The sequence below is a fragment of the Denticeps clupeoides genome, unplaced genomic scaffold, assembly GCF_900700375.1.
Source record: "Denticeps clupeoides unplaced genomic scaffold, fDenClu1.1, whole genome shotgun sequence".
Classification (NCBI taxonomy): Eukaryota; Metazoa; Chordata; class Actinopteri; order Clupeiformes; family Denticipitidae; genus Denticeps; species Denticeps clupeoides.
The window spans coordinates 1237503-1261492 of NW_021629784.1; the positions used below are offsets into that span (position 1 = coordinate 1237503).

General features: G+C 40.5%; 3 protein-coding genes across 4 annotated transcripts; 1 reads left to right on the forward strand and 2 right to left on the reverse strand.

Moving 5' to 3' along the window:
* Positions 1-4918: 4918 nt before the first annotated feature.
* Positions 4919-6630, reverse strand: LOC114774248 (E3 ubiquitin-protein ligase HECW1-like). Its single transcript, XM_028966190.1, has 8 exons — positions 6608-6630; positions 6294-6446; positions 6078-6176; positions 5873-6002; positions 5639-5785; positions 5427-5535; positions 5033-5228; positions 4919-4946 (listed from the first exon to the last, which is right to left on the reverse strand). Exons 1-6 carry the CDS (start codon positions 6625-6627, stop codon positions 5524-5526), a joined length of 561 nt encoding a protein of 186 aa, XP_028822023.1. The 5' UTR covers positions 6628-6630; the 3' UTR covers positions 4919-4946; positions 5033-5228; positions 5427-5523.
* A 181-nt stretch (positions 6631-6811) lies between these two features.
* Positions 6812-8650, reverse strand: LOC114774269 (E3 ubiquitin-protein ligase HECW1-like). Its single transcript, XM_028966210.1, has 5 exons — positions 8433-8650; positions 7929-8098; positions 7673-7800; positions 7483-7583; positions 6812-7083 (listed from the first exon to the last, which is right to left on the reverse strand). The coding sequence occupies exons 1-5, from the start codon at positions 8512-8514 to the stop codon at positions 6812-6814; spliced, it is 753 nt and encodes a 250-aa protein (XP_028822043.1). The 5' UTR covers positions 8515-8650.
* A 1711-nt stretch (positions 8651-10361) lies between these two features.
* LOC114774235 (E3 ubiquitin-protein ligase HECW1-like) lies at positions 10362-15500 on the forward strand. 2 transcript variants are annotated; one of them, XM_028966164.1, is made up of 15 exons: positions 10362-11457; positions 11792-11961; positions 12090-12217; positions 12307-12407; positions 12549-12816; positions 12928-13041; positions 13178-13330; positions 13448-13546; positions 13623-13752; positions 13840-13986; positions 14090-14198; positions 14397-14592; positions 14698-14851; positions 14961-15051; positions 15351-15500. In XM_028966164.1, the coding sequence occupies exons 1-11, from the start codon at positions 11376-11378 to the stop codon at positions 14099-14101; spliced, it is 1404 nt and encodes a 467-aa protein (XP_028821997.1). In that variant the 5' UTR covers positions 10362-11375; the 3' UTR covers positions 14102-14198; positions 14397-14592; positions 14698-14851; positions 14961-15051; positions 15351-15500. The 2 variants fall into 2 exon arrangements, with proteins under 2 accessions (XP_028821997.1, XP_028821996.1); XM_028966163.1 differs by having other exon boundaries at positions 14961-15500.
* The last annotated feature ends 8490 nt before the right edge of the window (positions 15501-23990 follow it).

A 23990-nucleotide genomic window follows, 5' to 3' on the forward strand; every position in this document is an offset into this window, starting at 1 on the left:
TAAAAACATTGCGCACACAAACAAACACAACCTGAAAAAACAATTTACACACACACACCACCAAAAAATATATTGCACACAAACACACACACACCACCTGAAAAAACAATTACACACACACACACAAACACTACCTGAAAAAAAACATTGCACAAACACACACACACACACCACCTGAAAAAACAATTACACACACACTCTAACTGAAAAAAATGCACACACACACCACCTGAAAAACATTAGTCACGCACGCACACACACACACACACACACACACACACATACCACCTGGGAAGAAATTGCACAATCACACACACACACACACACACCACCTGAAAAAAATTACACACACACCACCTGGAAAAAACATTGCACACACACACACCACCTAGTAAAAACATTACACACACACGCACACACACACCACCTGAAAAAAACTTTACACACACACACACCACCTGGAACAAATTACACACACACAAACCACCTAAAAATCAATTACACACACACCACCAAAAAAAATTGCACACCAACAGAAAAAAACACACACACACACCACTTGGAAAAAATTACACACACAGACCACCTGGAAAAAAACATTGCTCATACACACACACACACCACCTGAAAAAAAATTACACACACTGTTACGTCCTGGTATATTGGGGTGTGTTTCTGTTCTGTGTTTTGTGTTGTTTGCAGGTGCCTGGTGATTGTAAATTGAGCCCACCTGTACCTGCTGTGGGACAGACAGAATAAAAGGAGCCTCAGTCTCCTTTTTCGGGGCTGCGCTTGCCGTGCCATCCACCCACCCGCCTTCCTACCATTTCCCTTTGACATCACTTCCGGTTTCCCCTGCGCTTCCCCTAGGAGGCGACGCAACTTGTTGTGTCGGCCTGCGTCGGTGTTTGTTTGTTTTTCTCTGTTTTCCTGTTTTGTTTGCTGTTATTCGTTGTAATTCGTTTTGTATGTATTTCATCTTTATTTATATATTTAGTAGTTAATAAAATACTTGTTAAAATTATCCTGGAAAAAACATTGCACACACACACACACACACACACACACCACCTAGAAAAAAACATTACACAAACACACACACACACACACCACCTGAAAAAAACATTGCACACACACACACACACACACATACACACACATACCACCTGGGACAAAATGCACAATCACACACACACACCACCAGAAAAAAACATTGCACACACACACCACCTGGAAAAACAATTACACACACACGCACACACACCACCAGAAAAAAACATTACACACACACACACCATCTGAAAAAAAAACATTTCACACACACACCACTTGGAAAAAGACATTGCATTCTGAGTGGAACCTGTCCTGGTAAACTGCTGTATGGTCTTGACCATCGTGCTGCAGCGCAGTTTCAAAGTGTTGGCAGTTTTCTTACAGCCAGTGACCAGTATGAGAGTGTGAAAGTGACAACACCGATTTTCAGACACCGGCTCCCCAGAATATCTCTGTTCCATCCAAGTTTGGACCAAATAAGGAAGAATTAATGACGGGCATTATTAGTTGATTTTAATTACCAATTTTTAAGTAACTAATATACCTCTTGTTTAGATTAGAGTTACTCAAACAATCATTGTGGCTGTGGCTTTGAACAATGATACTTCCCTTCCTGTAATATTATTATTGTTTTTTTTTTTTTTTTTTATTCAGTATTTACAGATAGATGTACAATCACTTTAAGGTATTGTGACTTGAATTTCACTTCAAAAATACAGAAACAACTTAAGCAATAAAAACAAGTCTATAACAAAAAGAATACACAAAAAATTATTTAAATAATACCATAATAGAAACATGTCATTTATAACACACATATACACACACGAAAAAACCCAACAGAACCAAGACCATTCTTTATCATTTTTTATATATTTTTTTTAATATATAGATATAAAAATATAACCATCGCAAAACCCTAATTGGCGCACAAAACCATTTCTCTCACATTTGGAGATAAGTGATCTAAAAAAGGAGACCATACATTCTGAAAGCTATTTATATTATCCCTAAGCACAGCCGCCAGCCTCTCATGAGGCAGAACTGCAAAAATCTCTCGATACCATTGTGTGACAGAGGGGGGAGTATTTTTTATCCATCTAATAAGAATACACTTTCTTGCCACAAGTAGTAATTTGTCTAATAATCTATAACTTTTGGCATCAAGTTTCAGTGAAGTTGCTTGTCTTTTAGACGGGAGCCCCAAAAGAAAAAGGCCAGGATCCGCTTTCAGTTTTATCTAAAGGATGGTACTGATTTCATGAGCAACAAAATTCCAAAATCTTGAGATGAGCCTACACCCCCAGAAACAGTGAAAGTTTGTCCCCAGCTCTGTGTGGCATTTAACACAGAGAGCTGGCACAGAGGAATCAATCTTATTCATTAATACTGGCGTTATATGTAACCTGTGTAAAATCTTATATTGAGTCTCTCTAAGCCGGTTACAAACAAAAGTGTATCTGACACTTTTCATAGCCTCCTGCCAGTCATCGTCTATATAAACATTACCCAGATCTTCCTCCCATTTCCGGGCCACCGTGCTCAACAGTCCAGAGTCATTAGCATATAAAAAGGAATAAAATTTAGAAATGAAATGAGCAGCATTGGTTGTATTGAGAAATAAACTCTCCAGCCTGCTAGGTGCTATGGGATCCGGTACCTGCTTTTGCTCTGAGATACCATCGTGCCGAATTTGCAGATATCCAAAGTGATGTTGATTTGGAAGATCAAACTTCTGTTGTAACTGTTGGAAGGACATTAGAGAGCCATCCTGAAATAAGTCCCCTAGTACGCGAATTCCCTTCATATACCATGTTTTAAAGAGAGGTGAGAGGTGAGCCCACGCCAGGAGCAAAATCCCGATTAGCATATATTGGATTCGATATTATTATTGTTAGTGTTTAATTATTATTATTTAGGTGTCATGCATGATATACATAGCAGTGCATTATGTAGCTTAACCAATGTTAGTGTTTTTTTTTTATGAAGTAACCAACCTTGTATACCAAATTATTGAAATATTCTACTATACAAATGTATAGAATAGCACCCCTGTACCCCAGCATCCCATGAAGAATGGTTTAAAAATGGTTAAGTATATTTATAATTAACCGACTTAATCAAATATAATTAACATTCGTTTTTACAGTAATTGAAATAGTTACAGTACTGTTAAATTTAAATAGATTGTCACGATTAGGTGCAGCTGGAGACTCAAGGCGGTTATAAGGTGTGTCTGAGCAGCCATTTATGGCTGTGACAGTTTTATGTGGACGGTGCAACGTATGTGTAGTGTTTTTTTCAGTTCTGGTAATTTCCACAAACCTGCGGGTTTGTTTTTGTTCTCCCCTTTTTTCCCGTTTTCAGCCCTTGCGCCGTTTTCCTTTGTGTCATTATTAATAAAATCCCATTCCCAGTATTGTCAGGATTGACTGCAGCTGGGCTCTTCATCTGTACCCAATCCTGACAGTGCTTAAAAGCCGGAGATTTCCGCCCCTTCGGAAGGGACGACATTTTCGTGGACCTGAGCATGAACTTGAGTTTTTGGTTGGTGTTTTGAGTTCTGGCAATCGCCACATGCCTGCGGGTTTGTTTTAGTTGTTCCCCATTATTTCCCGTTCTTGGCCACCGCACCATTGTATATTTATATTTATTTTATAATAAAACCCGTTCCCAGAATGTCCTGCTTCTACGCTTCTCTCCCCTGTCAGCAAGCGGGCGTGACAAGTATATCCCGCCTCTGTGCTTCCTTTCCCTGTCAGCTCGGGGGAATATATATTAATACATATTGCATATCATTGTAACATGCAGACTAAAAGCATAAAGAAAATCTACATGAATAAAACAAGTCTGAGTTTTCCAACATCATCAGTCCTTGAATGATCCGGTGTGTATGTGGTATGCAGCACTGCAGAGCATCACAAAGATGCTGTACTATAGATTGCTTGAGGCTTCTAATTTCTAAAGCCTATTTCAGATGGCTGAATAAATGTAAAAATGTATTTTTGTAAACGGACATTAGATTTTTCACTTTCGTGTCCCATATTAATTTCCTCTGTCGTAGAAAAATATTGCAGTGATCTCCAAAAATGTTCTTTATAATTACAACAAATTAAACAAAAATTTTATTTTTTAAAGATGGGAAAAGTTACACTGCTACACAATTAGCCGGAATTTCCATGGTCTGCCAGGTTCTTCACTATCGACTCCGGACTCTCCTCATGGGACGCTCCTGGTCACTGATGGTCTGCCCTGTTCGAAAAAAAATACTGTTATTAATTTATAAAATGCATATCCCACTATAATACTTTATGATCGAATCCTTGCTTTCAGATCAGCTGCAAATAATAGAGAACTTCCAGGCACCTCTCTCCATCTGACCGCTCAGAGCAAAAAGGTCAACAGTAGAATTTCAGGACTTAGTTTATTATAAAACGGAGACAAATAATGATTAATCACTGATGGTACTATGGAATTATTAGTAATCAGATGAAGAGGGATATTACATGTTCTGCACCAAGCAGTATACAGCCAGATTTACCTCAAACAAGGTTAAACTTGCCACAATTATGCTCTTGAAACCAGGGATGCACAGATGATCGCGTGAAACATCCTACTGACAGCGCTGGTCTCTATAATACAACAGAAATGAAAAAGACACAATGTCAGCTCAGTGTTAAAATGCATCCTTCAGGACCTTTTATTTTACTACACTAATGTACATTGTGTGGCTGCGTACCCCCGGAGTGCCTTGGATCGGCTTGGAGCCAGAAGTAGCTGTTTAAGCCATCTCAAAGGTGTTGCAGGTCTCAATAGCGACAAGCAGGTCCCTGTACATATCTGTGTCACTTAGGTACTCTTGTAGAAGAAGCTGATTGAAGCAGACACGAGCCCTGAGATTAAAAACATGATTTAGTCACTCAGACTCTCAATATAAATCAATATATATGATTTCATGCAATAGAAAGAGTAAACATACGTGGGAAGATGCTGTTGATAGTAAGCAAAGCCATTATTAGCGATAGTGAACTTTCTAGGTCGGAGTCCCGCAAATCCTTCGTAGGGCACAGTGCAGCTGCCGGTCACAAATCTCAGCAGCTGCTTTCTCTGTTCTTCACTGAACATGTCCACCGCAGCCCAGAAATCAATGATTGCTGGAGATCCGGATTTGTATCCTATGGGAGGTACAAGATGAAACTATTAGTGCATCAATGAAGAGAAATCAGTTTGCTGGAAGCAGAACTTTACAATTACAATAATGATAATCGTAAAAAGTGACAAAGATAAAAGGACTGATCACAATGCTAAATGCTAATGGTGGATTTTCTGTAGACGTGCTGCTCAGTCAGTGTGGGACTGTGCTGTTCTCTCACCAATGTACACTGTGTTGGCCTTCCAGTCGTCCACGTCAATTTCCTTTCCAGAAATCATTAGGGGCAAAGTTTGTGTATCGAACACCTTCACCCTGTTCTAGTTCAACACCTGCATAAAGACAGAAGCAGAGTATGAATACAGCAATTCTGGAATGACCACCGTAAAGTGAATGGATTCTAATTCCCAAAGTAAGAAAATAAAGACAACATACCTCATGGAAGCCCTTGACCACGGCTTTGGTCTGCGCCACCAGTCCTCGTTCCAACTTCTGCTTAATCAGAAGGTCAATAAATTCCTTTTTATTCATTTCAGTGACCAGGATCTTTGAACCGCCCGTCTTAAGTTCACGTTCCAGGACCTGCGCAATGTCACAAAACAAAAATGTCACTAAATGCTGGTGTTACTTAGTATTGTTGCCTCCACTAAAAAGCGGTGAAATCCTTACCTGACCAAATACCTTCTCTGCGACTGTAAAGGTACAATCCAGTACATCGGTGATGTCATTTTCCATCATCCACTTTAAACTCTGGTGGTACGCCAAATCTACATCTTTTACATCGCTGAGGTCATATTGCCTAATAGAAGAACATATTTACAGATATTCCATCACATCAATTAATACAAAAACAGCAAGAAATGTTTCCACTCACTGTTTGAGCAGGGCCTTGTAGAAGGACTGGGTGAAGGTGACCGGCAGCAGATGCCTGTGGATCATGGCCATAGCCAGGATACGCCCACAGAACCGAAACCTGAACACAGACACATAGAAAGCACCGTTCATTAAAACAACAATTTCTTTGGCAAATGTGATTAAGAACATTTGATATATATATATTTGCGGTTTTAACCGAACATCAGGCCCTGACCATTTCAGGTGATTTTTCCTGGCAAGGCAGTTGGGACTGATTTGTACGGCGTAGTTGTGGCTGCCGACATATTCAAACAACCCATGGCTCGGGTTGAACAGCATCCTGGACAGCTGGCAGAAGAACTCCCGAGATATGCCTTCTTGATCGTAACTGTAACGCAGAAACAGCAAGAACAGTATAATAAAAAATTAAATTAAAAAATGGCTTAAAAATCTCCAATCAGTAGAAATATAATTTCATGAGATCACATGCTACTATGAGATAAATGTCTGATGTTCTATATTCTGCCTCCAAAAAAAAGTATTACCTACCCAGCCTCTCCTTTAAACATGACGTAGAGCCTTCTCTTGCTTAGAAATGGTGGAGACTGATACATGATTCTCTTGAACGCACTCTCTAGCAGGCCTTCTCGTGTAATGTTTACACTTAAAAAGTGATCAAGACAGAGGTCATGTTATACATGCTCAAGATCTTTTACATAACATACCATTACATATCTTACTTCCATATATGACTTACCATAATTTGTTGCCCTTGCCGTACCCTCTACGCTCGAGATCTCTGTAGAAATTTGACCGTTTCCGTCTAAACTTCTCTATGCTGACGGGGGGAGAGCTCTGTATCTTAGGCTGGTGGATGTTCAGGACCTTGTCGTCTGCATTATTCACTTCAACCTGCTGCAGATGACTCTGTGAAGGACCATTGTTCAGGTACAACGAACAGCCTTCACCAGCGTTCTCCTCCTCCTGCTTCTGACCCTCAGGGCACTGGGGCAGTTCTTCTTCTTCTTCTAAGAAGAAAAAAAAGTTGTTCAGCAAACACTTAAAGTGGAAAGTGGAAGTGATTGTCACTCGTGATACACAGCAGCACAGCACACAGTGAAATTTGTCCTCTGAATTTAACCCATCACCCTGAGTGAGCAGTGGGCAGCCATGACAGGCGCCCAGGGAGCAGTGTGTGGGGACGGTGCTTTGCTCAGTGGCACCTCAGTGGTACCTTGGCAGATCGGGATTTGAACCGGCAACCTTCTGATTACGGGGCCGCTTCCTTAACCACTAGGCCATCACTGCCCTACTTACAGATTAAACATCACTGTAAACTAGAAATGTTCTGTAAACTAAACTAATGTTACACTGAAAAACACAAGATGGGGACAGAAAAAGTTCTTGCAAAAAGAAAGACAAACCTGTAGTGCTGGAGGACTCGAGCAGAAAGCTGAACTGGAGCTCGCCACTCACATGTTCTGTTGGTGATGTTCTCTCCAAAGTGTAAGCCACCACATTGTCACTGCAAAGAAAAAGAAAGGTAATTAGCCAATTACTAACGGCACAAAATGAACTGAAAATCCTCGTGTGATGTAGAAATATTGTTTTTACTCGATGCTGCCAATATCCAGTAGAACCTGCACTGGAATGGACAGCCGGCCAAGATTTGGGAAGATGGCGAACTTGTCCTTCACTCTGATATCCAGAATATCAGAAGGCAGAGCGACTAGATTTAATGTCTGAAAAAGTACAAACACAAGGAGATAAAAAATCAGCTTCACAGTAGTTTGATATTATAGAAGCAATTTTATCCAATGTTATTTGTACATAGATTAAAATCAGATAGAATCAGAAGTAAAATTCCAACCTCTCTGTGCCACACTGGGTTGCAGTTGTTGAAGACGATGCCCGTCCGCCTGCTTTCTCTGTAATGGTGGGAAGCAGGCGGGTCTTGTTCACCGGAAGGCCGGACAGCGATCTTCAGGTACGTGTTGGGTTTCCAGAACATACCACTCTTCAGCGCAAATGCCTGGAAGTCTGTGGAACAGAATTTCATTGTTTTACACACACTTCACCTGTACAGCTTCCATCTCTCGACATCTGAGCAGCAAAACAAACCAGAGACCACAAGTGTTCAAGCTGAAACCGTCAGCAAGACACAACTGCAGGATGGATTCTTCCAGTTTCAGCACCACGCGGCGGAGGAGAGGAAACGGTGGAATAAAATTTCATTTCATCGCCAGATTATAACTAGAATATAACACACCGAGCCAGGAATGCCTCTAAATGAAACTCTTGCACTTTGGGTTTGTGCCGTTTTCCACGAAGCAGTTTAGCGTTTTAACACAAAAAATGTCGGGTGGAGTCCTACCTGACAGGGTGAAACTCAGGAGGTTTGGTGGAGTCTGAATGTTTGGGGAATTTCCCTCGGTTCTTCTCTCTGTGGTTCTCATCTTCTTGCTCAGGAAATTTGCTACTATTCTTTCTACTGAGCAAATTCTTTCTTCTGCAATCTCTCACAGAATGTTTAAAGCTGGTAGGAAACGCGCTTTTATATGCACTGTGACGTCAGACGCCAACCGCTGATTGGTTGAACCTCCTAATCTCTGATTGGTCAATATCGTTGTACCACTGGCGCTGAATTCTGATTGATTTATTTAACTAAATAAGCAGGCACTTTATATACAGTATGTATTTAATATATATACAGCATAGATATAAATACACAAGATGCCGCATTCAGCCTCTCAGCAGGCGTCAGCACCGTCGCTATATTTGAACGGGGTTCCAAGCTTCATTCTAACACGCTGGTCTGACGGTACGGGCGAAAATGCGGGATTTTACACCGCGTACCGCTGTAATAACGAAGGAACAAGGCAGAACGGTTCATAAGTTACATTTTATTTTATCATTTATATGTTACGAGTCATCTAGACTCTTCTCTGTCTTGGTGGTGGAATGAACAGCTCAGTATTTTCAATCGGCAGCTCAAGACCTTCCACTGTAGAGAATATTTAGATTAACTTGTAACCTTCTTATTGTCTGACTTAGAAACTACAACAGAGTGAATAAAAAGATTGTATTTATATTTGGGGGTCCTAGTGAACCAGAATCATTTCATCGATGGTAACATGGAAGCACGTTGTAAGTTTCTCTGGATAAGGGCGTCTGCCAAATGCCTTAAATGTAAATGTAAATGTATAGTGGCTGCTTTTTTGTGTGCTCATTCTGCCCTGACATCATGAGTGTGTGTAGGAAGTACGGACCGCAAATGGAGGAGGCGACTGGAAATTCTTTGACTGGCTGGAGCGACATCTAATAACCATTTTACAGTAGAACAGGAAGAAGAACTGAAGTAGCTCCTTATTAGAATGGTCAGTTCCACCTTAAATTGTGCTCAGCAGGCTGCAGTACTGTATTCAGTTCAGGAAGGAAACGTTTTAAATCTGAATATGGTGATCATCTGAACATCCTGAACTATTAGAAATGGGATCAAGTGTTACCTGTCTGGCCCAACACTGTTTTCACTGAACATTTCATGGGAACTGTGATTGATGAATGGAACTCTTTTACAAAAAACAACTACTAGAGTTTAAACTTCTGGGTCACTGAAAGCACGCTTGTTAATGGTAAAATAGGATGAAATAATATCAACTAATACCATTCTGGCCCAAAACATTTTTCACTGTAAATTTGTCCTGGGAACTTTGCTCATGTGCACATAGATTTATGATGAATATGGACATTTCGATGTAAAAAAAAATTGTATCGCAGCCTGCAGTATTTAAGGTGGAACAGACAATTCGAATAAGGAGCTGTGAAGAAGGAGCTAACTTCAGCATGTTGAGGTCCTCAGTATGACGTCCTCAGTGTGCCTGTTTAGTCTCTGAAGTCTCACACCAGTCTAAAGGGGAGGCTGGGTGCTTCCAAATAAAGCACATTTCATTCATATAATTGTCAATCCAAGCTCATAATGTCACAGTTCGTTTTTGTGGAAAAAACAAAGATACAAACCAAATCTGCGCACTAAAATGTGCACTAAATGTTTGGGAGATCCTCGGGTTGGAGGCTGGTGTTGATACTGGAGTGCAAAATTTACATCGATGGAAGATGGAAAAAGCGATGCGCTGTGAATACTTCCCGGATGCCCTGTACGACCTCTCACGTGGTTCCGGCCATTTTCCCAGGACGCAGGAGGTCCAGAGCTGTTCAGAAAGCTGGACGGAACCAGCTGGAACCTCTGCACGGTCCTTGCACATACACTACTTGTGAGTAGGAATGGAGGACGATATGTGCTCCATTCGGCAGTAATGGTTTTGTGGGGCGGAACCAACGTGACGGGGTCGGGTAGAGGGGGGAAGAGGAGAAGAGGTGCGCGAGTCCCCGCCAGTTATTAAAAGTCCTGGAAACGGGAGCAGAGGAGCGATCTTATTATTCAGAAACCCCAACACACACACTTCTGTTTAATATTACAGCAACATCATAATATACATAAAATCGTGCACATACACGCACACCACACAAGGAAAAAGTAGTGTACATGCAAGCTTTTTATGTACACGTGCTAGTAAACGTGGTGTAGATGCACGTTTTTCTTGTTTTCTTGCCATCTCACACTTCATCGCCATAAATATAAACACTAGATGTCGCGTAAATACGACCGAGCCTTAAATAATTTAACAGAGAAGCGACCGGTCAATACACAGAGGCATTTTGTATAGATTTGTCCAGAAGTGTAATATTTAGAGGTGACTACTGATGGGTGCAGATGGAGGAAAGATGTTCTGGTCTGTAACATGAATAACGTTCTATACGGAACACAATATTCCGTAACATACAAGATGATAAAATAAAATGTAATTTATGAACCGTTCTGCCTTTTTCCTTCGTTATTACAGCGGTACGCGGTGTAAAATCCCGCATTTTCGCCCGTACCGTCAGACCAGCGTGTTAGAATGAAGCTTGGAACCCCGTTCAAATATAGCGACGGTACTGACGCCTGCTGAGAGGCTGAATGCGGCATCTAGTGTATTTATATCTATGCTGTATATATATTAAATACATACTGTATATAAAGTGCCTGCTTATTTAGTTAAATAAATCAATCAGAATTCAGCGCGGACGGGGGGGGCCGCCAGTGGTACAACGATATTGACCAATCAGAGATTAGGAGGTTTAACCAATCAGCGGTTAGCGTCTGACGTCACAGTGCATATAAAAGCGCGTTTCCTACCAGCTTTAAACATTCTGTGAGATTGCAGAAGAAAGAATTTGCTCAGTAGACAGAATAGTAGCTAATTTCCTGAACAAGAAGATGAGAACCACAGAGAGAAGCACCGAGGGAAATTCCCCAAACATTCAGACTCCACCAAACCTCCTGAGTTTCACCCTGTCAGGTAGGACTCCACCCGACATTTTTTGTGTTAAAACGCTAAACTGCTTCGTGGAAAACGGCACAAACCCAAAGTGCAAGAGTTTCATTTAGAGGCATTCCTGGCTCGGTGTGTTATATTCTAGTTATAATCTGGCGATGAAATGAAATTTTATTCCACCGTTTCCTCTCCTCCTCCGCGTGGTGCTGAAACTGGAAGAATCCATCCTGCAGTTGTGTCTTGCTGACGGTTTCAGCTTGAACACTTGTGGTCTCTGGTTTGTTTTGCTGCTCAGATGTCGAGAGATGGAAGCTGTACAGGTGAAGTGTGTGTAAAACAATGAAATTCTGTTCCACAGACTTCCAGGCATTTGCGCTGAAGAGTGGTATGTTCTGGAAACCCAACACGTACCTGAAGATCGCTGTCCGGCCTTCCGGTGAACAAGACCCGCCTGCTTCCCACCATTACAGAGAAAGCAGGCGGACGGGCATCGTCTTCAACAACTGCAACCCAGTGTGGCACAGAGAGGTTGGAATTTTACTTCTGATTCTATCTGATTTTAATCTATGTACAAATAACATTGGATAAAATTGCTTCTATAATATCAAACTACTGTGAAGCTGATTTTTTATCTCCTTGTGTTTGTACTTTTTCAGACATTAAATCTAGTCGCTCTGCCTTCTGATATTCTGGATATCAGAGTGAAGGACAAGTTCGCCATCTTCCCAAATCTTGGCCAGCTGTCCATTCCAGTGCAGGTTCTACTGGATATTGGCAGCATCGAGTAAAAACAATATTTCTACATCACACGAGGATTTTCAGTTCATTTTGTGCCGTTAGTAATTGGCTAATTACCTTTCTTTTTCTTTGCAGTGACAATGTGGTGGCTTACACTTTGGAGAGAACATCACCAACAGAACATGTGAGTGGCGAGCTCCAGTTCAGCTTTCTGCTCGAGTCCTCCAGCACTACAGGTTTGTCTTTCTTTTTTCAAGAACTTTTTCTGTCCCCATCTTGTGTTTTTCAGTGTAATATTTGTTTAGTTTACAGAACATTTCTAGTTTACAGTGATGTTTAATCTGTAAGTGTTTGCTGAACAACTTTTTTTTTCTTAGAAGAAGAAGAACTGCCCCAGTGCCCTGAGGGTCAGAAGCAGGAGGAGGAGAACCTTGGTGAAGGCTGTTCGTTGTACCTGAACAATGGTCCTTCACAGATTCATCTGCAGCAGGTTGAAGTGAATAATGCAGACGACAAGGTCCTGAACGTCCACCAGCCTAAGATACAGAGCTCTCCCCCCGTCAGCATAGAGAAGTTTAGACGGAAACGCCTGAATTTCTACAGCGATCTTCTGTGTAGAGGGTACGGCCAGGGCCGATATATATGGTAAGTCATATATGGAAGTAAGAGATGTAATGGTATGTTAATTTAAAAGAGATGTTATGTAAAAGATCTTGAGCATGTATAACGTGACCTCTGTCTTGATCACTTTTTAAGTGTAAACATTACACGAGAAGGCCTGCTAGAGAGTGCGTTCAAGAGAATTATGTATCTGTTTCCACCACTTCTAAGCAAGAGAAGGCTCTACGTCATGTTTAAGGGAGAGGCTGGGTAGGTAATACTTTTTTTTGGAGGCAGAATATAGAACATCAGACATTTATCTCATAGTAGCATGTGATTGGAGATTTTTAAGCCATTTTTTTATTTAATTTTTTATTATACTGTTCTTGCTGTTTCTGCGTTACAGTTACGATCAAGAAGGCATATCTCGGGAGTTCTTCTGCCAGCTGTCCAGGATGCTGTTCAACCCGAGCCATGGGTTGTTTGAATATGTCGGCAGCCACAACTACGCCGTACAAATCAGTCCCAACTGCCTTGCCAGGAAAAATCACCTGAAATGGTCAGGGCCTGATGTTCGGTTAAAACCGCAAATATATATATATCAAATGTTCTTAATCACATTTGCCAAAGAAATTGTTGTTTTAATGAACGGTGCTTTCTATGTGTCTGTGTTCAGGTTTCGGTTCTGTGGGCGTATCCTGGCTATGGCCATGATCCACAGGTATCTGCTGCCGGTCACCTTCACCCAGTCCTTCTACAAGGCCCTGCTCAAACAGTGAGTGGAAAACATTTCTTGCTGTTTTTGTATTAATTGATGTGATGGAATATCTGTAAATATGTTCTTCTATTAGGCAATATGACCTCAGCGATGTAAAAGATGTAGATTTGGCGTACCACCAGAGTTTAAAGTGGATGATGGAAAATGACATCACCGATGTACTGGATTGTACCTTTACAGTCGCAGAGAAGGTATTTGGTCAGGTAAGGATTTCACCGCTTTTTAGTGGAGGCAACAATACTAAGTAACACCAGCATTTAGTGACATTTTTGTTTTGTGACATTGCGCAGGTCCTGGAACGTGAACTTAAGACGGGCGGTTCAAAGATCCTGGTCACTGAAATGAATAAAAAGGAATTTATTGACCTTGTGATTAAGCGGAAGTTGGAACGAGGACTGGTGGCGCAGACCAAAGCCGTGGTCAAGGGCTTCCATGAGGTATGTTGTCTTTATTTTCTGACTTTGGGAATTAGAATCCATTCACTTTACGGTGGTCATTCCAGAATTGCTGTATTCATACTCTGCTTCTGTCTTTATGCAGGTGTTGAACTAGAACAGGGTGAAGGTGTTCGATACACAAACTTTGCCCCTAATGATTTCTGGAAAGGAAATTGACGTGGACGACTGGAAGGCCAACACAGTGTACATTGGTGAGAGAACAGCACGGTCCCACACTGACTGAGCAGCACGTCTACAGAAAATCCACCATTAGCATTTAGCATTGTGATCAGTCCTTTTATCTTTGTCACTTTTTACGATTATCATTATTGTAATTGTAAAGTTCTGCTTCCAGCAAACTGATTTCTCTTCATTGATGCACTAATAGTTTCATCTTGTACCTCCCATAGGATACAAATCCGGATCTCCAGCAATCATTGATTTCTGGGCTGCGGTGGACATGTTCAGTGAAGAACAGAGAAAGCAGCTGCTGAGATTTGTGACCGGCAGCTGCACTGTGCCCTACGAAGGATTTGCGGGACTCCGACCTAGAAAGTTCACCATCGTTAATAATGGCTTTGCTTACTATCAACAGCATCTTCCCACGTATGTTTACTCTTTCTATTGCATGAAATCATATATATTGATTTATATCTGAGTCTGAGTGACTAAATCATGTTTTTAATCTACAATTTAATTCCGATCTTTCAGGGCTTTTGTCTGCTTCAACAAGCTTTTTCTACAAGAGTACCTAAATGACACAGATATGTACAGGAACCTGCTCGTCGCTATTGAGACCTGCAACACCTTTGAGATGGCTTAAACAGCTACTTCTGGCTCCAAGCCGATCCAAGGCACTCCGGGGGTACGCAGCCACACAATGTACATTAGTGTAGTAAAATAAAAGGTCCTGAAACATGCATTTTAACACTGAGCTGACATTGTGTCTTTTTTACATTTCTGTTGTATTATAGAGACCAGCGCTGTCAGTAGCATGTTTGACGCGACCATCTGTGCATCCCTGGTTTCAAGAGCATAATTGTGGCAAGTTTAACCTTGTTTGAGGTAAATCTGGTTGTATACTGCTGTATTATTACTACTGCATTAGTAATAATTCCATAGTACCATCAGTGATTAATCATTATTTGTCTCCGTTTTATAATAAACTAAGTCCTGAAATTCTACTGTTGACCTTTTTGCTCTCTCTGTCTGAGCTGTCAGATGGAGGGAGGTGCCTGGAAGTTCTCTGGATCAGCACTGGTCCATATTTGCAGCTGCTATTATCTGAAACCAAGGATTCGATCATAAAGTATTATAGTGGCATATGCATTTTATAAATTAATAACAGTATTTTTTTCGAACAGGGCAGACCATCAGTGACCAGGAGCGTCCCATGAGGAGAGTTCCGGAGTCGATAGTGAAGAACCTGGCAGACCATGGAGATTCCGGCTAATTGTGTAGCAGTGTAACTTTTCCCATCTTTAAAAAATAAAATTTTGTTTAATTTGTTGTAATTATAAAGAACATTTTTGGAGATCACTGCAATATTTTTCTACGACAGAGGAAATTAATATGGGACACGAAAGTGAAAAATCTGATGTCCGCCTACAAAAATAAATTTTTACATTTATTCAGCCATCTGAAATAGGCTTTAGAAATTAGAAGCCTCAAGCAATCTATAGTACAGCATCTTTGTGATGCTCTGCAGTGCTGCATACCACATACACACCGGATCATTGAAGGACTGATGATCTTGGAAAACTCAGACTTGTTTTCTTTATGTAGATTTTCTTTATGCTTTTAGTCTGCATGTTACAACGATATGCAATATGTATTAATATATATTCCCCCGAGCTGACAGGGAAAGGAAGCACAGAGGTGGGATATACTTGTCACGCCCGCTTGCTGACAGGGGAGAGAAGCGTAGAAGCAGGACATTCTGGGAACGGGTTTTATTATAAAATAAATATAAATATACAATGGTGCGGTGGCCAAGAACGGGAAATAATGGGGAACAACTAAAACAAACCCGCAGGCATGTGGCGATTGCCAGAACTCAAAACACCAACCAAAAACTCAAGTTCATGCTCAGGTCCACGAAAATGTCGTCCCTTCCGAAGGGGCGGAAATCTCCGGCTTTTAAGCACTGTCAGGATTGGGTACAGATGAAGAGCCCAGCTGCAGTCAATCCTGACAATACTGGGAATGGGATTTTATTAATAATGACACAAAGGAAAATGGCGCAAGGGCTGAAAACGGGAAAAAAGGGGAGAACAAAAACAAACCTGTAGGTTTGTGGAAATTACCAGCTGCACCTAATCGTGACAATCTATTTAAATTTAACAGTACTGTAACTATTTCAATTACTGTAAAAACGAATGTTAATTATATTTGATTAAGTCGGTTAATTATAAATATACTTAACCATTTTTAAACCATTCTTCATGGGATGCTGGGGTACAGGGGTGCTATTCTATACATTTGTATAGTAGAATATTTCAATAATTTGGTATACAAGGTTGGTTACTTCATAAAAAAAAACCACTAACATTGGTTAAGCTACATAATGCACTGCTATGTATATCATGCATGACACCTAAATAATAATAATAATAAAAAAAAACACTAACAATAATAAAAGTATCATTGTTCAAATCCACAGCCACAATGATTGAGTAATTCTAATCTTTAAGGATAAAATATTAATCAGTGAAAGAACAAACGAGGTATATTAGTTACATAAAAAATGTTAATTAAAATCAACTAATAATGACCTGCATTAATTCTTCCTTATTTGGTCCAAACTTGGATGGAACAGAGATATTCTGGGGAGCCGGTGTGTTAAAATCGGTGTTGTCACTTTCACACTCTCTGGTCACTGGCTGTAAGAAAACTGCCAACACTTTGAAACTGCTATGGGTGGTAGTAGCCTAGTGGGTAACACACTCGCCTGTGAACCAGAAGACCCAGGTTCAAATCCCACTTACTACCATTGTGTCCCCGAGAAAGACACTTAACCCTAAATTGCTACTGATTGTAAGTTGCTCTGGCTAAGGGTGTCTGATAAATGCTGTAAATGTAAATGTAAACTGCGCTGCAGCACGATGGTCAAGACCATACAGCAGTTTACCAGGACAGGTTCCACTCAGAACAGGCCTCGCCATGAACCACCACATGTGGCAGGACCGAGAAGGAGCGCGGGGCTCCGCCACCCGAGGGAACCTCGGGAAAATCTCATAAGGACATTCCCTCCCCACCCTAAAATACCTGTCACCCACGTGGTCAGTAACAAAAACGTAAAAGTTGAGGGTAAAGATAAAAACCATTAAGAGTAAATAGGATAGTTATAATTATAAAACAGTTAAGAAAAAGTAAAAAGATCAAATCTGCCAGGTCAACCTGTGCTAAAAGCCAGTTTATACATAATACGTTTTTAACAAAGATTTCAAATGCTCTAGAGTTAGTGCTGATCTAACATTCGAAGGGAGAATATTCCAAAGTCTGGGGCCTGAAATAGCAAATGCGGTCGTAGCAAATTCTCTTCTCATAAAATGGACAGAGCGCCAGTTAGAATACAAACAGTCTTTGTATGCAAATATGGACAATTACAGTAAACTAAATTGGCTTCACGCTCTGTTTTCTTCAATCACACATAATAAACCCAAACGTTTCCCTTTTCTTCCTTCTTAATACAGCTTCCTGCCTCAAAGAACACTGGGAAATACAGTTTAAACATACTTTACATTAACTTGTACATAAACTACAATCTCTACATTAACACAATCATGTGACTACATATCTGCTATTAATATAGACCATTTAAAGATTTAGATAGAAAGAGCAGAACTTGAAACTGGATCCTAGGAAGTGGCTGCATTTTAAACAGGTCAGACGTAGAGACTACTGTTCGAGGCCAAGATATAAAGAGATGTATAAGTGCTGCCAGCATTGCTGCAGAGGGGTTGAGGGTCAGAGATCAGACTGTACACCACAAACTGCATCTAATCAGTCTTCCCAGAAGGAAGCATCTTCTGTAGATGATGCTCAAGAAAGCCGTCCTGTGGTCTATTCTTCTGCTCCAGACCTACACAACTACATCCCGGTGTGCAGTTTCTCCCCTTGCACACGTTACATTGAATCCCCATAACACACACATCCCGAACCCCAACAGAACATATTTACCCCAACATTGTTAACTATTTGCGGTCCCCGGGCGCGCCCGTCCCATTGGCGTGTATCTCACCCGCAAGGCATGCTGGTCCCAACTCATGGCCGTCCTCCCACGCCACACTTTATTGTATGTGAAAAACAGTATGTGAGGCGAGTGGTATGTCTGAATTCCATTCATACTACCCTCATTCATACTATATAGAACATACTGTTTTAACGGAAGCGCAGTACATACAAATTAAAATGTAGTACCTACTCAAGTAGTATGCGATTTCAGATGCAGCATTAATTTGTGTGCCAAGCATTTGTGTGTCCAAATTTGACCAATCAGATGGACCCTTACTATCTTTATACCCGCCTCCCAAGTAGGTGATATAATGCTATTGGCTTGACCGGGCCATGTAATGTAAATATTAATTTTTATGTAAGTGGATGTTGACAATATGTTAGTGTTTCTACTACATACCAATTTATTTAAGGCCTGTACACTTTGTTTAATAGTAATTTCTTATTTCATTTTTGTTTAATAATATTTTATATATATATATATATATACACACACACACACACACACACACACACACACACACACACAAATATAAAACCGGCAAGGCAAGGAAATATTTTGTTTAAAAGATGCTCTTGTTTTAAGACACTCTTGTTGAGTGTATGGTTACATGTAAATAAAAAGTAATTTTTCAAAGCAATTCATTTTGCGTTGGCAGATCTATTGTAACAGCAAACCAGAAATCAGAACATCTGCTGAGGGTTTTAAGTCATTCATAATGTTTTGAAGTCTAAATATCAGACGCCCTTATCGAGAGCGACTTACAATCAGTAGGTACAGGGACAGTCCCCCCCCTGGAGCAATTTAGGGTTAAGTGTCTTGCTCAGGGACACAATGGTAGTAATTGGGATTCGAACCTGGGTCTTCTGGTTCACAGACGAGTGTCTAACCCACTAGGCCACTACCACCCTGTATGAACATGACATATATAAAAATGATTTTTTTTAAACAGCTAATAATAATAATAATACTTTAAAAAGCATTTCTCTTGGGAAATGCTATATCACAAAAAATATTGTTATCGCAATATTCAAACAACAATATCGCATATCGCACCAATATGAGGGGCCGTTTAGGAAATATTTCAGACTTTTGTTACACAAACACATGTGAAACACACACACATTCACATATGAAACTGACAAGCATGCATTTATACCAGAAGTGGGACAAAGTCATTGCTTTTCAAGTCACAAGTAAGTCTCAAGTCAAGTGCCAAGTCAAGACAGGCAAGTGTCGAGTCAAGTCCAAAGTCAAGACTGATAAGTCTCAAGTCAAGTCCTAAGTCCTGCCGTTTGAGTTTCGAGTCCTTTCAAGTCTTTTCAACCGCAGAATAATAATATAATTTCACCGATCGTGTATGCTTTTAAAATCAATTTTTTTATTAAAACAAGTGCAATTGAAACTGCAGAAATAAATAGTGCTGACATTGCACTATTAACTTCATTTTTAACATTTAACTCATATTTTTTAAGAATATTCTTAATTTTAAACCACTGCTTTACAGAATAAATGCATCAGAAAATACAAGTGCAACTTTAATTATTTGAACAAAAAGTGCTAACATTGTATTTCCATCACATATTGCATTTCAATTAGTTCCACAGCAGTTTGTCCTGTACTGTAATAAATACATGAACATAATAGACTTAACCGCGGGAAGTGGAAAATAAGATGTACTTGTGTTTACCAACTGTTTATTCAGTTAAATAGCAGCATCCATGTTACCACGTCACGTTTGATGTGGTAATTTCACAGTTCGAAGACTTGTTCTCGCCCCCTACAGTGCAATTCGGCTAGGTATACATCCACGCTAAAATATCAAGGTGAAAGTCATCATAGTGTAGCGGTTCTTCTTCTGCGTTGTGTAACTTTTTGATTTAGTTTCTTGAACCACAAATGATGAGCTGACACCTAAGAGATTTTCTGTGCAAAGTGTATTCTGTACAAAAAGCAAGGTCGCGTCAGAACATCGCGACTTTCTGCACCTCTCTCTACAATATACAGTATTAAAAGAACATAAAAAAAATATTCACAAAATAACACACATGCAAAATATTCCTAATATGTACATAAATTAAAATGAAAGAAATAACTTTTTGCACATAAACCCCACGCCATGTGTCCAAGAGACCTGAACCGGGTCTCAAAAACAAAATAAAAGTCTTTAGAAAATAAGAACATAAAAGACACAATAAAGAAGAAATATACTTATAAATCTAACCATTTAACTCCGGCACAATAGCTTGCGTATGTAACCCGTCTTCCCTGGACCTGTCTCTTCCAGGTACTCTGCGTTGTGATTGTACAGTAGACAGGACACAGGATGGTTGCAACTGACGTTTTTACTGTAACAACTCTGTAACAAATAAAACATGGGCTGTGGATGCAGAGCGTCTCACACAGGGCTCCCCTCTTAAAAGGTAAGAAAGGATCTCACCGGAATCGCCCAATTGATTCCCCATACAAAAAAATTTACAAAGTAAATATCTTAAACATCCAATAAAAAACAAATCACTACTCACAAAGTTATTCTATAAATAATTACATAACAATTTGAACATTTACAGTACAACAAACATAACTCATTAACATAATACACACTAAACTTCTCCATACATGTAACAAATAAAACATGGGCTGTGCATGCAGAGCGTCTCACACAGGGCTCCCCTAAAGAAATAAAACGCGCTCGGTGAACGAGGTGCAGCACATGTTCCAAGCGCTAACAATTAGCGCATATGCTAGCGCCGAAATAAAACTATGTCTAACTCTATTAAATACTCCCGCTCCATTACTACCGCTCTAACCTACTTCTAAATGGGAAATATACAGCATGATGAAAATTAATTTCGATCCCAGAACAGGTTTATTCACTTTTCCCAAATACAGCGTGCCACGACAAACCTACCTCTTAAAAGGTAAGAAAGGATCTGACCGGAGCACGCATGCGCACACAGGTACCCGCGTAATCAGCCCAATAATGCGCGCTCTTGCACACACACCCAGAACCAAAAGGCAGGAGATATAAAACATAAAAAAAAAAACATATAGAACCAAACAAAATGCACATAACAGAAAAAAAGCACAAAATTCCAGAGGTTGCATGTTTTGGTGAATTGCAAATTACATACCCTGTTACACGTAGTATAGACCCAGCTCCCAACCCAACTTTGTGAATAGATTAAGGGCGATATTTTTTTTATCGCCCGATAAGAGTCTCACGTTAACGCCGATACCGGCCCACCACACATATGTATGTGTTGTATGTCTTTGTAGGTGGCTAAAATACACGTTGCTCCTGACCTCCGTCTACTGTGTGCGATACTGTACATCGACTAATGTTATGTATAAGTACCTCATCCTACCAGGTTTAAAAAAATCACTTTAATAAGTGTACGAATTAAGGGAGTGAACTCGCAGTGGACAGATTACCAGTTTGCCACGTTAACAGCGAGTTTACAGCCTCACTGATTTAACTACACAGCAAAGAAAAGTTAGCAAATAAGCGTTAGCATTTACTCAGAACTTACCGTTCTTTGTGCAACTTCAAATGTCGAACGAAGTTGGAAGTTGTTGCATCTCCGTCTGTAATCTTCGACCCGCATGTTTTGCATACTGCTATTCGTTTTTTGTTGACCACCTCGTAGTTTTTATATCCGAACGAAACGAAACGTTTATGTGAAAGCAGTAATGGGTCGAGGCGCCACATTTGACGAGTTGCGATGTTGCTAGGAAAGCAGGAGTTGCACAGGGGAGTGATCCGAGATCACGATAGGATGATATTGACTATTTGTGACGCAAGACAGAAACCTACTATCAATAAAAAAAAAGTCTATTCTTGAGTATGGATGATGGACAGGTGAGAAAAATGAATATTGCTGGGAGGTGGGGTTAGTATACCTCCAGGGGTCAAACAATTTGTAGGATTCCATAAATGACAAAACAGCTGATGCGAACTTGGACACAATCTTGGACAGTGTGGGATTCGATCTGTCTAGATTTGGCTGCAGGACCAGGTTGAAGTCACCCCCCAGAATTAAGTGATATGTGTCTAGGTGTGGGAGCTTAGCAAAAAAGGTGCAAAAGAACTGTGGGTCGTCCCAGTTGGGGCTGTACACATTTGCTAAAACTACATTAAATCCATTTACAGCATTTATCAGACGCCCTTATCCAGAGCGACTTACAATCAGTAGTGACAGGGACAGTCCCCCCTGGAGCAACTTAGGGTTAAGTGTCTTGCTCAGGGACACAATGGTAGTAAGTGGGATTTGAACCTGGGTCTTCTGGTTCATAGACAAGTGTGTTACCCATTAGGCTACTAAATCCACATAGCTTCCCTATAACTATGACAAACCTGCCTTTGGTATCTGATATTACAGACTCGTTTACAAATGAAACCCCCTTTCTTATCAATATCGCTGCACCCCTTGATCTGTCCCCATATTCAGAGTGGAAGATATGATCTACCCAGCCTCTATTTAATTTTGAGTGTCCATTAACTCAAAGATGAGTCTCCTGTAGAAATATAATCTCAGGGGCCAGTGCTTTCAGATGGGAAAAAACCCTGCAACGTTTTATAGGGTGGTGCAACCCTTTAATATTCCATCTTACAAAACGCAGTGAGCCCCGTTAAAACCAGCCATATCGTAGATAGCCTAAGCAGTCCCACACACTGAGAAGGGGAAGGGGGAGGGAGAAAGTAAATAAATAAAACAATAATGATAAACTAGAAGCCAAAATTCCAGGGGAAATTTTGATGGGTCTGTCCGGGCATTGGTCACAGCTGCGGGCATGGAATTTGTAAAATGGGGCTTCTTTACTGTGGTAAGTTTTATTTTACAAATCCGTTGTTTCTTTACGTTTGACGGTCTTCGCGTGGCGGTCTTTAATGTTCTTTAATGTTCTTTTTTGCCATTCTCAGCACAATAATAAATGAATGGTCTGTCTTCCTGACAGACCCAACTAGAAGCCAAAATTCCAGGGGAAATTTTTATGGGTCTGTCCGGGCATTGGTCACAGCTGCGGGCATGGGATTTGTAAAATGGGGCTTCTTTACTGTGGTACTGCAGTATCACTTCAAAGAAGTTTTATTTTACAAATGCTACCAATGCTAAAATTAGCGATCAATACATTCCAATGGGAAATGACCCTGTTTCAGCGTTAATAGCTCGGCCAGGCCCAGTCCGATCGCTTATAAAAGTAATAGCACACCTCACACAACAAAGTTCTAATTTTTGATATATAGCACGCCGGTGTGCGTGCTTCGGTACGACCCGCATTAATTGCCGAAAAAAGGCTATAATAATAAATAAATAAACTTTTTTCGCGCATTTACACTTTTTTGTTTTCCCAAGTTTGTGCATGATCCGTAAGTCAGACGGAGATAAACCATACGTCAAATCGTCGGCCATGGCGAGATCTACGAGACGACATCAATATCTTCTTTGTATGTCAAACCGTCTGGACACAAACTCCAAAAAAGTCCAATTTTGGGCTAGAATAATAAACGCGTTCCAAAAACGCTTTTTGGCTAATTGCGCGCGGACCGTAAATCCGGCCGAGCCGAGCCATACGTCAAACCGTGCGTAACGACAAGCCGCACGATTTGATATGAGATTCGTGTGTGTGCTGTGAAGCGTTTCATCGCAAATTCTTGGAAACCAGATTTTTTCACACTTTTAATGTTTTGGACGCGATTTGTGGCCCTCCTGTAATCCCCAAAGAAGCAACCAATATGTCATTGTGTGTGGAGAGGTCAGGCCTT

Excerpts from the sequence above, each read along its gene's own strand:
- LOC114774248 (XM_028966190.1), bottom strand. The coding sequence starts at position 6,627 with ATGTTTAAAGGAGAGGCTGG. Across the intron at positions 6,177-6,293 it reads AGGAAAAATCACCTGAAATG|GTTTCGGTTCTGTGGGCGTA; the intron begins GTCAGGGCCTGA and ends GTCTGTGTTCAG. Across the intron at positions 5,786-5,872 it reads CAGAGAAGGTATTTGGTCAG|GTCCTGGAACGTGAACTTAA; the intron begins GTAAGGATTTCA and ends GACATTGCGCAG.
- LOC114774269 (XM_028966210.1), bottom strand. The coding sequence starts at position 8,514 with ATGAGAACCACAGAGAGAAGAACCGAGGGAAATTCCCCAAACATTCAG. Across the intron at positions 7,801-7,928 it reads ACCCAGTGTGGCACAGAGAG|ACATTAAATCTAGTCGCTCT; the intron begins GTTGGAATTTTA and ends GTACTTTTTCAG. Across the intron at positions 7,084-7,482 it reads CGAGTCCTCCAGCACTACAG|AAGAAGAAGAACTGCCCCAG; the intron begins GTTTGTCTTTCT and ends TCTTCTTAGAAG.
- LOC114774235 (XM_028966163.1), top strand. The coding sequence starts at position 11,376 with ATGAGAACCACAGAGAGAAGCACCGAGGGAAATTCCCCAAACATTCAG. Across the intron at positions 12,408-12,548 it reads CGAGTCCTCCAGCACTACAG|AAGAAGAAGAACTGCCCCAG; the intron begins GTTTGTCTTTCT and ends TTTTTTTCTTAG. Across the intron at positions 13,331-13,447 it reads AGGAAAAATCACCTGAAATG|GTTTCGGTTCTGTGGGCGTA; the intron begins GTCAGGGCCTGA and ends GTCTGTGTTCAG.